This window comes from Ailuropoda melanoleuca, chromosome 17, assembly GCF_002007445.2.
Source record: "Ailuropoda melanoleuca isolate Jingjing chromosome 17, ASM200744v2, whole genome shotgun sequence".
Lineage (NCBI taxonomy): Eukaryota > Metazoa > Chordata > Mammalia > Carnivora > Ursidae > Ailuropoda > Ailuropoda melanoleuca.
Genome location: NC_048234.1, coordinates 9,700,165 through 9,717,691, shown reverse-complemented (window position 1 = coordinate 9,717,691; position 17,527 = coordinate 9,700,165). Strand labels below are relative to the sequence as shown.

Below are 17,527 nucleotides of genomic sequence, written 5' to 3'. Positions count from 1 at the left end.
GTAGTACTCTCTCCTTTTCCCCCAGCCGAGACTTCGGTTTTTGGTAGATCAGTCCCTTCTGCTCTCTGCTGACTTTTGTCCCATCTACCTGTTACCCATCTCCACCCTACTCCCCATTTGGCCATTCCCTCTCCCACTGTCACTTATTTCTCTTAAGAAAGAGCAGTACTCAATGTGGATGTTGAGAAGTTATTGAAATGTTATGCTTATGGCACACATGATACATTTATATCTGTTGTCTACCAAACTTAAGAATATTGGCAGAACCGTCCCAAAGAATGCCAGTTCCAGTAAACTTAAAATACTTGGAGTTGGTCTTTACCCCAGGAAGCCTGTGTTCACAAAAGCTTAAAATCATCCAAGTGCCCAAGGTTTAAAAATAACTTCAGGGCTTAAAGAAGGGGCTTTCTTACAAGTCTGCTGGCTACATTCTATTCCAGGACAGCAAATGGATCTTATTTTTCAATTCCAGTCCCACTTTAGTGGTGGTGATGCGTGGAGCCAATTGAGAAGTAGTCTGAGGTCATAGCTGAGCTAACTTGGACGGAATGTTGTGCTCAATTGATGGTTCTCCCATGGCCATGGGTTTCACAGGCTGCTCTGAGTCACTCTTGCACTGCAAGAATAATGCTTCTTCCTCTTAAGTGCACTATAAAAAACTCTAGGGGGGAAAATGCTATCCTAATTGATTGAAAGAGTAAATAGGTCTTCTAGGGGATCTACTGGGGATAGTTATTTCGTAGAATATGGCCCTAGATTTCCTTATATCTTCATAGGAACCTCTTGGGCATACACTGACTTTGTGGGAGGCGGAAGGGGATTTGGGTTATATACGTGTGTGTTTACTCATTGTGGTGTATGACTGCATTATTGATGAGTGGGTGCTGGGCAAGGCTTCTGTTTGGTGCTTTATCCAACCTGTATGCTTCTTAGCATGTCATCTGGATTATCAAACTCAAAAGAGTCAAACTTTATGATATCACCTGAACATTGTAACTTTCTGAGCATGATTCTGTAGGATGTAGTGTAGGTATTGGAAAATAATCTGTTCCCCGCAAATCTAGGAGTTTGGTTGCCATTCTGTCAACCCAGGAGCCTCCTACTCTATCTCAGCAATGAGATCTTCTCAGATCATTCTCATTGCCATTGAATGATGGACCCCAAATCTCATTCGCATTGGTTCTTGATACCTTCACAGTTACAGCAAGTCCATAGGCATGTGGAGGACATGGTCAATGTTCTTGTTTTTACGGCCCCTCCTCCACTCATCTGTAGTAGTGGTGGGCACATGGAAGCGCTCAGTAAATATTTCTAATTGATTGGTAATGAGAACCAACTTGCAGATTGCCTTTCTGGAGAGTTCTAATGATGGGACTGGTACCCATCTTTTGAATATGATGTGGGTGAAGAAACGGGTATCATGGCTGTCTGAAGAAAGAGGTCTTCCTTCTGTCCTCTTGATCCAAAAATATTTTTCACCCAAAATTAAGATTCTGCATATAGTGTGGGAGAGAATATGATGGATGAACTTACAGGGTACAAAATAGGGCTGAGAGGAATGATGATCCTTAAAAAAGTTTCTGTGCTCTGTAGTTTTTAAAAAATATTAGTCTTTAGTGTCTTTTCCACAGGAAGAATTAAGATAATATTTTTAAAATTCATATGATATAAAATTCACCATTTTATAGTGTACAATTTAATGGTTTCGGTACATTCATAATGTTGTGCAAACATCACCACTATCTAATTACAGAACATTTCTGTCAACCAATAGTAATATCCTCTGTTTCATTTCTAATTTCAGTAATTTCTGTTTTCTCTCTTATTTTCTTGGTTATCTGAGCAAATATTTGTCAGTTGTCTAGCTAAATGTTTGTTGATCTTTTGATCTTTTCAAGGAACAAATTTTTGTTTTCATTGACTTTTCTCTCTAGTTTTTGAATTCTCTATTTCATGGGTTTCTGCTCCAAGCTTTATTTTCCTTTCTTCTCCTTGGTTTGAATTTAGTTTGATGTTCTTTTTCTAGTTTCTTAAGGTGAAAGGTTAGGCTATTGGTTGGAGAAATGTAGGCATCTACTACTACTACTATAAATTTCCCTCTGAGCCCTGCTTTAGCTGCAACCCTAAAGCTTTGATATGTTGTGTTTTTATTTTTATTCATCTCAAAGTATTTTCTAATTTTCTTTCAGAATTAGTCCTTGAGTCAGAGGTTATTTAAGAGCATGTTTAAGTTCTACATAGTAACGATTTTTCCAAATTTCCTTCTGTTACTCATTTCTAATTTAATTCCATTGAGGTTGGAGAGCATACTTTGTACTATTGCCGTCTTTCAAACTGTACCGAGACTTGTTTTCTGGCCTAACATAAAGCCTATCCTGAAGAGGGTTCCATGTGCTCTTCAGATTAATGTGCATTCTGCTGTTATTTGGGGGAAATGTTCTATACATGCCTGTTAGATCTAGTTAGTTTATAATGTTAGTTCATGTCTTTTGTTTCCTTGCTGATCTTCTGTCTAGTTGTTCTATCATCTAGAGTGTGGTATTGAAGTGTCCATCTCTGATTGTTGGGTCATCTGTTTCTCCCTTTAATTCTGTGAGTTTTGCCTCATGTATTTAGGGGCTCTGTTGTTAGGTTTATATGTGTTTATAATTGTTACATCTTCTTGATGAAGTCAACCTTTTTTCATCGTATATATTTTTTGGTGTCTATTAACAAGTATGTCTAAAATTTTGTCTAAATTTTGTCTCTACTTTGTGCTTTGTTTTGGTGTTTTTCCCATTCTCTTGCTTTCAACCTATTTGTAGTTTTGAATCTAAAGTGAATCTCTCTCTCTCTCTCTCTCTCTTTTTTTTTTTTTAATTTCTTTATTCGACAGAGATAGAGACAGCCAGCGAGAGAGGGAACACAAGCAGGGGGAGTGGGAGAGGAAGAAGCAGGCTCATAGAGGAAGAGCCTGATGTGGGGCTCGATCCCATAACGCTGGGATCACGCCCTGAGCCAAAGGCAGATGCTTAACCGCTGTGCCACCCAGGTGCCCCTCTCTCTCTCTTTTTTTAAAAGATTTTATTTATTCATTTGACAGAGAGAGACAGTGAGAGAGGGAATACAAGCAAAGGGAGTGTGAGAGGGAGAAGCAGGCTTCCTGCTGAACAGGGAACCTGATGCCGGGGTTTGATCCCAGGACCCTGGGATCGTGACCTGAGCCAAAGGCAGACGCTTAACGGCTGAGCCACCGAGGTGCCCCTAAAGTGAGTTTCTTATAGACAGCGTATAGTTAGATTATGTTGTTTTTATCCTTTCTTCCAATTTATGCCTTTTAACTGAAGCATTTAATCCGTTTATATTTAAGGTAAAAAGGACTTACTCTGCCATTTTGCTACTTGTTTTCTACAGTCTTAGGTAATTTTTTTGTTCCTCAGTTCTTCTATTATGGCCTTCTTTTGTGTTTAATGGCTATTCTCTGGTGTGCCATTTTAATTCCCTTGTCCTTTTTTTTAAACTATATTTTTGAGTTATTTTCTTACTGGTTGCCTTGGGGATTACTGTTAATATCTTAATTTATAATAATCTAGTTCATCTTAATATCAATTTAATTTCGATAGTATACAAAAAACTTGCTCTTATAGCGTTCCTTCTCCTTCTTCCTTTTTACCCTGTTGTCACAAACTAAATCTTTATATCCTGTGTATCCATCATCATAGACTTCCAATTATGGCCTTATGTAGTTGCCTTTTAAATGAGATAGAAAAAAAGACCTATAAACAAAAACCACATTTTACTGTCTTTTATATTTATCTAGGTAGTTACCTCTACTGGTGCTCTTTATTTCTTCACGCGGATTTCAGTTACACTTATGTCCTTTCATTCCAACCTGAAGGAGCCTGTATAGCATTTCTTGTTAGTGTGAACTCTTGGTTCTTGTTTATTTGGGAAAATCTTAATTTCTCCATTTTTAAGGTTAGTTTTGATGGATATAGGATTCTTTTTTTTTTTTTAAAGATTTTATTTATTTATTCGGCAGAGATAGAGACAGCCAGCGAGAGAGGGAACACAAGCAGGGGGAGTGGGAGAGGAAGAAGCAGGCTCATAGCGGAGGAGCCCGATGTGGGGCGATCCCATAACGCCGGGATCACGCCCTGAGCCGAAGGCAGACGCTTAACCGCTGTGCCACCCAGGCGCCCCTCTATTTGAACTTCTTAAAAAAATAATTTCTAACTCTTTATTGGTATTCTCTATTTGTTGAGACACTGTTCTCATACTTTCTTCTAGTTTTGTAGACATGGTTTCTATTTGCTATTTGAACATGTTCAGAAGCCATGAGAGAAGTCAAGTAATTCATTGTGAAGGAGGTTTGTTCTGTTTCCTCCAGTACCAGGAATGGGGGCTGTTATTTTTTCATGGCTACCACTGAGCTGGGGAGTTGGGAATGGGACTTGGGTAAGTTAATATACCACAAAGTTCATTCTTCTTATGAGACAAAGCCATTCTTTTTTGTCTGAGCGCTCCTTGGGTTGCTGCAAGCCTTTGGGCATTTTCCAGAGTTCTGAAAAAGTTGATTGTGACAGCTTTTGCCAGTTTTTTCATTGCTTTTATGGAAGGGCGGGATTTTGGAGTTCCTTCTTCCACCATTCTCCCTGACATCACTCTCTGCAGTGTCTTTTGATAAAGAAAGAACAAAGAAGGAGACTTAAGAAATAAATGACTCATTTCTGGGGCAGAGATAAAACCTGAATGCAGACCGGGCTATGACAAGATCATAATAACATTATGAGCTGTTTGAAAAGCACGTCCATTAATTTAATCCGGACAGCAATCCTCTGAGGCAGAAATCACGACCCCCTTTTCATAGGGTAGAAAACTAAAGACCGAGGTCGTGTTACTTTCTCAAGGTTACCACTCAGTATGTGGTAGAACCAAGTTTGGATCCCAGGTTTTCTGATCCTAAAGCCCCTGCTTTCAATCACTGGGCTCTAATGGTATAGGCTGAACTACCAAATGCCACAGGAACCTATGAGAAGTGCAGGTCCAGCTCTGCAAGATCAAAAGAGGTACAGAAAGAGACAAACCCTTCTATCACAGGGCATCTCTCCTAGCTCTGGATTCCCCTACAGGGAGACTAAGATGCACTTAAGGCACCAATAAATGTATTATAGTTACATCTTAGAAATAAAACTAGAACTTTGTTGGACTTTGTTATATTTATTTTACACTTCAGAATGAGTGATCGATCGATTGATTGATCTATCCATCCCATGAGCCACATTGGCCTTTTTGTTGTCCTTTGAACACGCTAAGCACGTTCCTGCCTTTCAAAGTCTTTGTTGTTTCTATTTTGCTAGTGGCTGGGGCTTTGAAATATCTTAATCTGGCTCTTGGATCTGATCAGGGCTAAGGCTAAATGGTATGGGGTGAATGCCATTCTTTTAACCCATTGTATCAGCGATCATACTCTGAAACTTGAGCTGACACTCACCACTTCAACAGGTATTTATTGAGAACCTTCTATGGGCTAGGCCTTGTGTTAGGTGCTGTGCATGCAAAGATGAGTAAGACATGTGTTCTGCCCAAGATAATCTAACAGTGTACCTGAAGTTTGTGTATGTGTGCGTGGGGAAGGGGAGATGGGGGTAAAGGTGGTTTTATGGAGAAGGTAGCACGTGAGCAAGGCCATGGGTGGACTTGCATACATATAGATGGCAGGGATCAGAGGACTTGCTTTGCACATAAGATCTAACAAATTGGTGGTACCAAATTCAACTTTTCAGTATCATTAACAGGAATGGGGTAATTACATTTTGCAGAATTGAGTACTCCACATGCCTGGAGTCCCCCTTGGCCACAGCCGTTGTAGGAAGGTTTGGTTGGAGGCATCTAAGTCTCCTGGTCCTCCCTCTGTTTCTGCTGGTCACCACAAAAGGGAACTTCTAAATCTCATCCCTGGATACAGTTTTCCTTTGGGATGTTTCACCAAAAGAATGAAAGCCACTAACTTAAGACCCAAAAGAAACTGCTGAAATATCAAGTTTTTGCTTCATATAAAGATGATCATTTTCCCATCTGTTCTGTTCTTTCTTTATCTAATAATGCTATTTGAAAAGGAATCAAAACATTAAGTACTTCTCTGCATGACTTTTGTAGAAGTCAGTAGGTAGGAACCAAATTGTAGGAGAAAAGCGCGATGGTCTACGTATCAGAACAAAGCAAAACAAAACAAAAACCCACTACGTAAGCCTTTGCGTGTTGCCATCCTGTGGCACTGTGACCAATTTGCAAGAAACATAACAGCAGAATGGGAGGAGAGGGGGCAACCATGTCTTGAGGGTTAATGGCTTACATCCAGAATTATGAAATGATGGCAAGCATCACAGGAAGCGCAGTCATGACCAGTGCCTCCCAGGCATGCGCACAAAATCCCCCAAGCTACAAACGAACCCAAGCAGTTTCCCAGAAGACATGGATGGCCTGTTGCTCTGTTCCCTTCCAGGGAGGTGCTCCACGTGGCTCTTCTCTTCCTTCGGGTCATCAGTGCCTGTGCAGATGGCAAGATCCGCATTTACAATTTCCTCAATGGGAACTGTCTGAAGGTGATGAAAGCCAATGGCAGAGGTGATCCTGTGCTGTCCTTCTTTTTTCAGGGCAACAGGTGGGTGGTAGGTGTGGAGGTCAGGGCCATGAGCTCTTCTGTTTGGATGATTTTCTTCTCCTCTGGGACACGAGCCCTGCATTTGCTGGCAGTAGGAGAGAGGGGACAGTGCTCCCCTCCAATTTTGGCTGTAGAAGGGCCAATAATCATATGGGGAGTGACTCAGACTTTGCACAAAACTTAGCAAGCAGGGTTCACATGACTCTGAATTTGTTCTGGATGTCTGGGCAAATCAGGCAGTCAGTATGGCATAGCTCTGCTGTGAATGCGTAGCCCCAGCTCACTCCCTGACCAGCTGTCTCTGATGTTCACTTCTGATGCAAAGAGACTTATAGGAGGAGTGGGGGATGGTAGTAGCTGGGGGTCCAGTGTCTGGTGGGGCAGAGCTGAGCTTACAGAAATCAGAACCGAGACCATTTGTATGTCATATTGTATTTGTCATAAGCTAGATTCAGAGTGATAATTATGTGAAAATACCCAAATAGAATTCAGTTTTGCACAGGCTCACTTGAGATATCAGTTAATCTTCCCAAACCATATTGCCTTCCTTTTAATGAAACTATACCAGGGCTCCTTCTCATCTTAAAGGGGCAGAGCTGGTAGGAAGTCTCAGTAAAGGGACACTTTTCAGTTTCAAAGTAATAATGCCATTTAAAAAATCACCTCTGACCTTTTCTTTTTTATGACATCCAAAGAGAGACAATTACCTTTGGGCCTGAGTTAAAATGAGTCCAAAAGAGATTCGTAATTGGAATGATTCCCCAAATTCCATTCTAGCATTTCTAACCAAAACAAGTCACTCTGATAGAGAGTTTACACTAACAGTTAAGGTCTTAAAATTCAGCCTTTTGGAGCAGAAAGGAACCTACACATGGTATCTCCATTGCTCGTTTACGGTTCTAGGAGATCTAGGCACTGAGTAGGGTAGCTAACATGCTCTGTGAATGTTGTGAATGACAGAAACCACTGGGTGGTTGGGGGTCCCTGCTGGCGGGCCCAGGTTTGGAACTCTTTTCCTCCCAAGGCATAAAAGTGGATTAGGAAACATGGAAATCATCCTGCTTCATAAAGTACAGCTGTTTTGTTTAAATGTTGAGGATGCACAGAGACCCTGGAATGATAGAGGGACGGAGGGTGGGCTGGTGGGTCAGCAAGGGAGCAGAGTTCTCCTTATCCCCATCACAGCAATAAAACATGGCATTTGGATACTGTGCTTAAAAAAAAAAAAAGAGTGAATTTCAAGACGTCAGTGTGCAGAGTACCTCACCTTTCTGCTCTGGGCACCCTAGGGACTTGGCACTCACTCTATGAACGGAAATTCATTTTAAAATATTTTAATTTGAAAAGTGAAGGAATCAGAACATACATGCCCTGCTTACAGTTAATTTTCAAGAAACCCCCCCCACCCAACTGGTGCCTGACCTGTGACCATTCACTGCTCCAGACCCTCTAACCACCTCCACCCCCCTTTGTACAGTCATGTCCCAGGCACTGTTCCCTCCGGCTTATGGTTGGATGGGGCAGTATTTGAAATGCATATTTGGAGGCCGGGCAGTGGTGGCCTCCTTGCCTTTTGTGGGCCATCTTTTTGTTTTGGTTCCAGGATGGTGATCAGCACACAGAGCAATATTCTCATGTTCCAGTTTGAGAAGATAAAGTGGCAGTACTCCCCGGACCAGGCCAAACAAAAGAAGAAGGATAACGAGGAGGACAGGGAAGAAAATGGCCTCACAGAAGTCCTCTCCAGGTCTAGCACTCAGGTTTTCAGCCTGAGGGACTCAATGTCCAGTAAACAAACCGTGGCCCAGGAGTCCCTATTAAGTAAACCATACAGGTCCCGAGTTTTCCTGAAGCCCGCCAGGGTACCTACAGGTAAGAGAGCTGAATCCCAGGCCACCTCGGTGGTTCCTGATGGAGTGGGTTCTGGTGGTGGTGGTGACAGAACTAGTTTCTCTATAGGATATTTTAGCCAGTGATTTCTTGATGACGTAAATCCTAACCATTCAGGAAAGTGGGAGCCCATTCTCCAGCTCAAGAGAATCTCCTGATTGTTCAAGGCCTGGGTTTACCAAACACACTAGAATCTTTGTACAGTAGATAATACTGGCTCTACCACTTGCCATTCAAACCAAAAACCACTGACACTCTCCACCCCCATCCAAACATACATTACATAATTATTTCCTTAGAACAGAGATAAGATATTACCCTACCACAGAAAAATGTTCTAGGCAGAATGTATTATCTCTAGTGTCCTGATTGATTACATGCATACCCAGAAAATATTAGTATGAAGCAGAAATGTGTGTGTGTGTGGCATATGGAATGCCATTTTAAGACACACAAAGAATAAGTTAGGTGTGGGCTGGAGTAGCCAGACTCCTTCCTTTCACCTGTTCCATATCTGGCATGTGAAAGTGGATCCACAAGTCTAGGTCATGTCCAGGTATGTTACACTGACAAATGATCAGCTCTCTCTTGAGGAGAGAGGCCAACAGGTATAGATAATGCCTAAAGCTCGACAGTCAGTTGAAAAAGTGGGTGAGGGGGCACCTGGGTGGCACAGCGGTTAAGCATCTGCCTTCGGCTCAGGGCGTGATCCCGGCGTTATGGGATCGAGCCCCCACATCAGGCTCTCCCACTATGAGCCTGCTTCTTCCTCTCCCACTCCCCCTGCTTGTGTTCTCTCTCTCGCTGGCTGTCTCTATCTCTGTCAAATAAATAAATAAAATCTTTAAAAAAAAAAAGAAAAAGAAAAAGTGAGCGAGAGGAAAGGCAGGAGGTGGTGTAGACCTTAGGCTCCAGATGACTTACCCAGTGTCACACGACAACAAACAACAGGGTGATAGTTTGGGTACAAAGCAGCCAAATTACCAGCTTTGCCCCCCATTATTTAGACCTCATTGAATTATGTAATTTGTGTGATTTCCTCCTCCATCTTCATTTAGAAGTGTTACTAGAGAGATCGCAAAGTCAAGAAAAGTCAAAATCTCCCAGAAGAGATGGCAAGAAGAGAGCAAGTCCTGTTTCTAAGGAAGCAAGTGACATAGATGGTGGGCAAGAGAGTTTGGCAGCAAAGCCCCCCGCAGGAGATACAACGAACGGTGATATTTTATTCCAGATCGGGGCAAGATCCTCTCTCTCACTTCCTCTCTCTCTCTCTCTCTGTTGCTCGCTTGCTCTGTTCTGTCTGGTTTTTCAGCAAGTCAATGACTTTGCTTATCTTTGAGAATTCAGAATGGTTAAAATGTCTGACTTTTCTTAAGGGTGATTGGTTTTCCTTAATTGTCCCCTTACTAACTTGAGGCCACAAGACATAAGCCTTTGTAAGAGCTGCATTTCCAGTTTTGGGCTCACAGCCTGCCTCCCATGCCTGCCACTGAGACTTCTCACTTCTTGGACAGGTGTGTCATCATGAATAGGATATCCCTTTGTTGTTTTTGAGAGAGACTTTGGTAAAGATTTAAAATGCCTTTCGAATATGTTTGGCTAACATAATAGTGCTTCTTTGAATGAAATTCCCTGTAGAGACCAGCTTCAAGGTGAGCGTAAAACAGTTAAGTTTCAGGAGGGCTATACTAACAATGGGCAGCCTTGAATGTGCCTATGTTTGTGTATCTGTATAGGTATACCTGTAAGGTAAAGTCTTAGAGATGGCATTGCTGAGCCAAAGGATAACCACCCTTAAAAATTAGAAAGATATTGGGGCACCTGGATGGCTCAGTTGGTTAAGTGTCTGACTCTTGATTTCAGCTCAGGTCATGATCTCAGTCAGGGTCATGAGATCGAGCCCCACATTAGGCTCTGCGCTCAGCCGGGAATCCACTTCTCTCTCTTCCTCCTTCTCCCCCTGCTCGTGCTCTCTCTCTAAAATAAGTAAATAAATCTTTTAAAAAATTGGAAAGATATTGCACCCCTGTTTATTGCAGCATTATTTACAATAGCCAAACTATGGAAGTAACCCAAGTGTCCGTCAATAGATGAATGGATAAAGAAGGGGTGGTTTAGGGGCGTCTGGGTGACTCAGTCGGTTAAGTGACTGACTCTTGGTTTTGGCTCAGGTTGTGCTCTCAGGGTCATGAGATCTAGCCCTGCACTGGGACCCCATGAGGAGTCTGCTTCAGAGTCTCTCTCCCTCTCCCTCTGCCCTTCCCGTTCGTGCTCTCTTTCCCTTGAATAAATAAATAAAATTTTAAAAAATTGGAAAAAAAGAGGTGGTGTACACACAACACACACACAATAGAATATTACTCAGCCATAAAAAGGAACAAAATCTTTCCATTTGCAACAACATGGTTGGATCTAGAGGATATAATACTAAGTGAAATAAGTCAGTCAGAGGGAGACAATTGCCAATTTCACTCCTATGTGGAATTTAAGAAACAAAACAAATGAACAAAGAAAAAAAGACCAAAAAACAGACCCTTAACTACAGAGAACAAACTGATGGTTACCAGAGGGGGTGGGGGTGGGGGGATGGGTAAATAGGTGAAGGGGGGTGAATAGTACACTTGTCACAATGAGTGCTGGGTCATGTGCAGAATGGTTGAATCGCTGTTGTACACCTGAAGCTAAGATAATACTGTGTGTTCACTATAGTGGAATTACATTTTTAAAAAAATAATAAAAAAGGAGGACACTAGCGTAACTGATACGTTTTCTTTGGATTTAAAAAAAATTAGAGGGGCACCTGGGTGGCTCAGTCGGTTAAGCATCTGACTCTTGATCTCAGCTCAGGTCTTGATCTCAGGGTCATGAGTTCAAGCCCTACCTTGAGGGGGGGTTTACTTAAAAACTAAATAAATAAAAATAAAAAAACATTTAGAAGGATATTGCCATAGTCAACCTTAAAAAATGATGTATCAATTTACAGTCCCACGAACAATGCATGAGAGCTCCCACTACACCCAGGCCCAAACTAGGTGTTATCTCTCATTTTGTACTTGCTCGTATGATAAATAAAAATGGTATTTGCATTTTTTAAAAATGTTGATCACTAACAAACGAAATGTCTACCAGTGGGCAATGACTAAGTAAAGATAAGGAAAGATTCATACTATGGAATATTATCTAATAGCTAAAAATTATTATCATGAGGACATATCATAGTGACTTGCAAAGAGAGTCACAGTATATTATTATACAAAAAAAGACACCTTAATGAACAACGAGTCATCACAATTCCTTTTTAAAAACATTTGAGTATGTTGACAGATAATGTTACATTAGTTTCAGATGTACAACATAGTGATTTGACAAGTTTATACATTATGCTGTGTTCACAAGTGTAGCTGCCATCTGTCCCCATAGACATCCCTGTTACAATGTCGTTGACTGTATTCTTTATGCTGTGCCTTTTTTTTCCCATGATTTATTCCTTTCATTACTGGAAGCCTGTATCTTCCACTCCGCTTCACCCATTTTGCTCACCCCCCAACCACCTCCCCTCTGGCAACCATCAGTTTGTGCTCTCTATTTATAGGTCTGATTCTATTTTTTGTTTTTTATTCATTTTTTTAAGGTTCCACTTACGAATGAAATCATGTATTTGTCTTTCTTTGTCTGACTTATTGTACTTAGCATAATACCCTCCAGGTCTACCTATGTTGTCTCAAATGGCGTGATATCATGCTTTTCATGGCTGTGTAATATTCCTCTCTCTCTCTCTCTGTGTGTGTGTGACCATTGAGTATGATGTTAGCTGTGGGTTTTTCATACATGGCCTTTATTATGTTGAGGTATGTTCCCTCTAACCCTACTTTCTTGACACAATTCCTTTTTTTATTTTTTATTTATTTATTTTTTATTTATTTATTTTTTTAAAACTACTTTATTTATTTTTTTTTTTGAGATTTTATTATTTATTCGACAGAGATAGAGACAGCCAGCGAGAGAAGGAACACAAGCAGGGGGAGAGGGAGAGGAAGAAGCAGGCTCATAGCAGAGGAGCCTGACGTGGGGCTCGATCCCATAACGCCGGGATCACGCCCTGAGCTGAAGGCAGGCGCTTAACCGCTGTGCCACCCAGGCGCCCCAGCAATTCCTTTTTTTAAAAAGCGATTTCATTTATTTATTTGTTTTAGAGACAGAGAGAGAGAGCGCATGAGTGGGGGGGGAGGGGGAAGGGAGGGGCAGAGGGAGAAGGAAAGAATCTCAAGCCGACTCCACACTGAGCTCAGAGCTTGACGTGGAGCTCGATCTCATGACTTGAGCTGAAATCAAGAGTTGGGTGCTTAACCGACTCAGCCACCCAGGTACCCTGACACAATTTTTTTTTAAAGGAAAAAAACTGTGTGCATTTTCATACACACATGCAGAGTGGTTTATTCTGGGATTAGAAGGGCAGTGGGGAAGATTTTGACATCTTAATTTAATTTTGTATGCTTTAGTAAAAATATTTAACATCTTACTATTTAATAGCAATGTAATAATATTTAATGTAATCATTAATTTAATATTATGATTATCAAATAATATTTAATTTAATGATTTAACATTTAATAATTCAATGAAATATTATTTATTTAACAAAGTAATCAGGGAGATATTTGAAACTTCATTCCATCTTAGTATGTTCATACACAAACATCTTGGGACAAAACCCATTTTGTCAAGGAAAATTATATGCTCAGTGCACTTTTGCATTTTTTTTACTAGTTATACATTGGCATAATTTGGGGTACAGACTTTTAATTGTTAGGTCAGACGAGACAAATGACTTCTACTTTTCATGACTCAGTTATTCCGTTTGTAAAATGGGGATAATGCTTTCAGGGTACCTGGGAGGCATTGTAGGGATTGAAAAGCCCAAGCGAGAGAGATAGAATAGATTTGCTCACATGTGAAGACATCCTTGTTACTTCTAGGTATGTGGCACCTTGGAAGTCTTGACCATAATGGAGTATGCCAGAATGAACCTTCTGTCCTTGTCAAGTGGCTTTTGGACCTGTAGCTACTGCTTAAAACCTTTTAGGAACTCCTGTTCAGAAACTGCTGTTGGGTTATGTTCTGATATTTTGCATTTCCAAGGGGTGATGTATAGTTTGAAGGCCATTTTGATTTTGGGGAAATGTCCCAACGGTCATTTAGAATCAAATTTGATGAATAATTAATAAGATGGAGATCAAACTTTGTGATATGGTTTTTGTTTAAAAATAGAGATTTGAAAAAAAAAATAGAGATTCGTTACTATCAATTTGTAAGGCCTGTTTTTTGTGTGAATCATAAAAGAGGGAGGAAGCTCATTCCCACAGGGAGTTTTCAAAATGTGTGAAATGCTGCGATGACATATGTCCCCTCCATATTAATACACACTTGTACTCAAGTACTTGATATTTATTCAAAACTTGTGTTAAATATGTCATCATTTCTAGTGTCGTAGAGGATTTTTGGTCCACATCTTGGCACGCCCGTTGGACCACCAAGACCTCAGTTTGAGTCGCCGTTAGAATGGGTTTAACTTTCATGCATAACTACTTACCGGTTTTCATGGAACACTCTGACCTGTTTTTGTTTTCTTTTTTTGAACAACCAGAGGACGAGGAGAAAGTACAACCCGGAGACTTGATCAAGCGCTCAAAGAAGAAGCACTGGCAAATCTCTATGTCGCCCGACCAGTTCCTTCTCACGGTTAACGCCCTGCAGCAGGCCCATAATTCAGGGGAGTTTGCCTATCCCCGGAGGCCCCAAACCCAAGTCATTGATGCCTGGGAACCTTCAATTTCACACCCAAGGAAGGTCCTGAGTTTCAAAGGAAAATCAGTCCAACGGGCTGTTGATAGGCTGAGATGGAGCAACCCTCCCATCAACGTGAAGGAAACCAGTGTTCCCCTTGAGATCCAGAAACTGAAGCCCAACCTGAAGAACTCTTTGCACAGTCCCCGAGTCCAGTCCACCATACCCGAGCCTGCGATTATCCGCCCCAGGTTCGCAGGCGGCCTCAACGGTGAAGACCAAGCGACCAGCTCCATGGACGGGACAATGCGCAGCTTTAGCCCGTTAACCAGCCTGCAGGTCATTAAACCGAACCGCATGCTGGCTCCACCCGTGGGCGTGAAAACCAAGTGTGTCAAGAAAGAACGACCTCACTTCTACACGACCCTTGATCCCTTTAGAATGAACACCGAGTTCGTGTTGTTGACCATAAAGGAGGAAAAAGAGTACAGGGAGGCCAAGATGAAGGAGTATCTGGCCAGAAAGCCCAGTGAAATGGTCAATCCAGAAAAAGCCAGCAAAGCCGCCTGGATCAGGAAGATCAAAGGCCTGCCTATAGATCATTTCATGAAGCGAGGGAAAACAGCAGCCCCTGAACTCGGACAAGACATGTTTATCTGAACCAGCCTTGGGAAATGAACGTCTTACAATAAACAGAGAACCCAAGTGGATGCTGGTGTTTGGCCTTTTGTTTTCTGTGTTTGTTTGTTTTGGACTGTCCCTTGACGTGGGGAGTCTTAATTATCTTCCTATAAGCCAAAGAATTGATACGATCAAATCAAGAAAACAGAGGCAGTGGGGGGGGGTGTTGCTGGGTGAGACTGGCATCTGTAGTCCCACTGAAAACCATTTAACGAAACTTATGAAAGCCCAGCTTTACTGGTGGGTGATGGGAAAGTGGTCAATAAAAATTAAATTAAATACCCATCACCACCAATTTAGTGCTATCATCCTGGCAAAAAAGGAACTGACGGGATTGTATCAGAAGCATGCATTGGAATTCCCTGATCTTTTTGCAACCAAAGCCTGTAAGTTCAATGACTTCAGTGAAGAATCTAAAGGGAGAAGCCCTCAATGGGGTTGACCTATTGCATTTGAGAACATTATGTGTTCTTTTCCTTCTCAGGGCTAACTCCTTTGGAACAGACTTAAGCATATCCGCCTTTTCTTTTAAAGAGGGACACTAATACCAAGTGTGTTGATGTTTCCACCTAGACCTTCCATGGATGGTGTCAGGGACCAGGCAGGTAATCAAAAAGAGTGAAGCACACCATGGGAGCTATGGCCCATTGGAGAGCTCAAGCCCCATCCAAAGGGGTAGTTCTCTTTGGTGGCTTAACATGACCATAGGATGGTGTGAGGTAATAGAAAATATATATTGGTCTCTGTCCTTAGTTCCTAGACAGAGCTTCTGAAACCCCTATAAATTCCTAAGTGATACGAACACTAGAAGCATCTTTTGTTTTAATGAGGGGACTCAGAGTGGGCTTCTGGATGGCGGCTGGTCACCAGAAGGACAAAGCCAGGGATTGGAAGCTTGGGTATTTTAGTCCCCCTGTCCCATCCTCCAGAGAGGAGAGAGGGGCTGGAAATGGAGTTAAGGATCCATCATGCCTATGGTGATGAAGCCTCCATAAAAATCTCAATAGCATGGGGTTCAGAGAGCTTCCAGGTTGGTGAACACATCCATGTACTGGGAGGGTGACACACCCCAACTCCATGGGCCCTCCCAGACCCGGCCCTGTATGTGTCTTTACCTGGTTGTTCATCTGTATCTTTTAATAAACTGGTACATGTAAGAAAGTGTTTCCCCAGGGGCGCCTGGGTGGCACAGCGGTTAAGCGTCTGCCTTCGGCTCAGGGCGTGATCCCGGCGTTATGGGATCGAGCCCCACATCAGGCTCCTCCGCTATGAGCCTGCTTCTTCCTCTCCCTCTCCGCCTGCTTGTGTTCCCTCTCTCGCTGGCTGTCTCTATCTCTGTCAAATAAATAAAGAAAATCTTTAAAAAAAAAAAAAGAAAAGAAAAAAGAAAGTGTTTCCCTGAGTTCTGTGAATCCCTCTAGCAAATTAATTGAACTCAAGAAGGGGGTGATTGGAACCTTCAATCTATAGCCTGGTCATCGGATAGAGCCCGCGTCAGCTCTGGGTTCAGTGTGGGGTCGGCTTCACATTCTCTCTCCCTCTCCCTCCTGCTCACTCTCTCTCTCAAATAAATAAATACATAAAATCTTAAAAAAAAATTAATGCAGCACTAGTAAATAACCATATAAAAATTGTGATTTCTGTGGAAAGGATCCCCTCAATGAAGGAAACCTGCTAACACATTATTCCATGAGTTTCCCAACAGCCCTTTGGTGTAGGCCAGACAGATGGGATAGCGTTACAGTCACATCATTATAATCACAGTTTCAAAGATGATGTGAAGTCCCTGAATGTCAGGTCCTTCTTGGAGCAAAATGACATCTCCAGCGATTAGACTTAAAACAGTAATCAGAATTACATTTACTATTTAGTAAGCACACTTACCCTGTTCGGATACCATTATGATCCCCCCTTTACAACTGAGGAAAGACATACATAAGAGGTTAGCTGGATAGCTAGTACCTGGAGATGTGGGGACTCAAACCCATGCCCTCAACCTCTATTCCTTACTGTTCCCTGGCCTCTGTTTTCCTCCCTCTCCATTGTTCAGAGTCCTCCGCCTTGTTTCTTCTTAATGCCTTTCCACCTCTTAGCAAGTGCACATTTATCTTTTTCAGTTGTTTCTACAATTTAAGGTCCACATATAATAGTACATGAACACATGTTGTAGAACATTCAAACAAAATGCAACTGTGTTATAATAAGCCCGTCCCCCCAAGCCCCTTGCTCTCAGGACACAGATGTGGGCAACAACATCCCCACGTGGCAAACCACAAAGCTTTCACCCTGAAGTCGACTGAGCCTCGGGGCTGCTGTACCAGCGAGCGTGTCTTTCGTTGGACACGGCTTGGAACGGCCCCCAGCCCTGCCCAGTCTACACTTCCCCGCCCCCTAAGGGGAACCTCGTCCGCGCACTCGCGGGGTCCCCCGCTAGCCCCGCCCCCGGGCCTCTGGCCCCCCCCCGTCGCGCTCCGCCCCGAGCTCGCCCCGCCCACACGCTCGCCCCGCTCCCGGGCCGCCCACCGCCCT

General features: G+C 42.4%; 1 protein-coding gene across 3 annotated transcripts in view; it reads left to right on the top strand.

Annotated features, from left to right (window-relative positions):
• The window catches only part of CDRT1 (CMT1A duplicated region transcript 1), a 35,189-nt gene extending 20,172 nt beyond the window's left edge, over positions 1-15,017 (top strand). The window contains exons 11-14 of one of the 3 annotated variants that reach the window (XM_034647164.1): positions 6,485-6,643; positions 8,247-8,515; positions 9,592-9,747; positions 14,178-15,017. In XM_034647164.1, coding sequence (XP_034503055.1) covers positions 6,485-6,643; positions 8,247-8,515; positions 9,592-9,747; positions 14,178-14,977 — 1,384 coding nt within the window. In that variant the 3' untranslated portion in view covers positions 14,978-15,017. The remainder of the gene's footprint in view (positions 1-6,484; positions 6,644-8,246; positions 8,516-9,591; positions 9,748-14,177) is intronic. The other 2 variants (XM_034647163.1, XM_034647165.1) reach the window with 2 other exon arrangements.
• Positions 15,018-17,527: the final 2,510 nt, after the last annotated feature.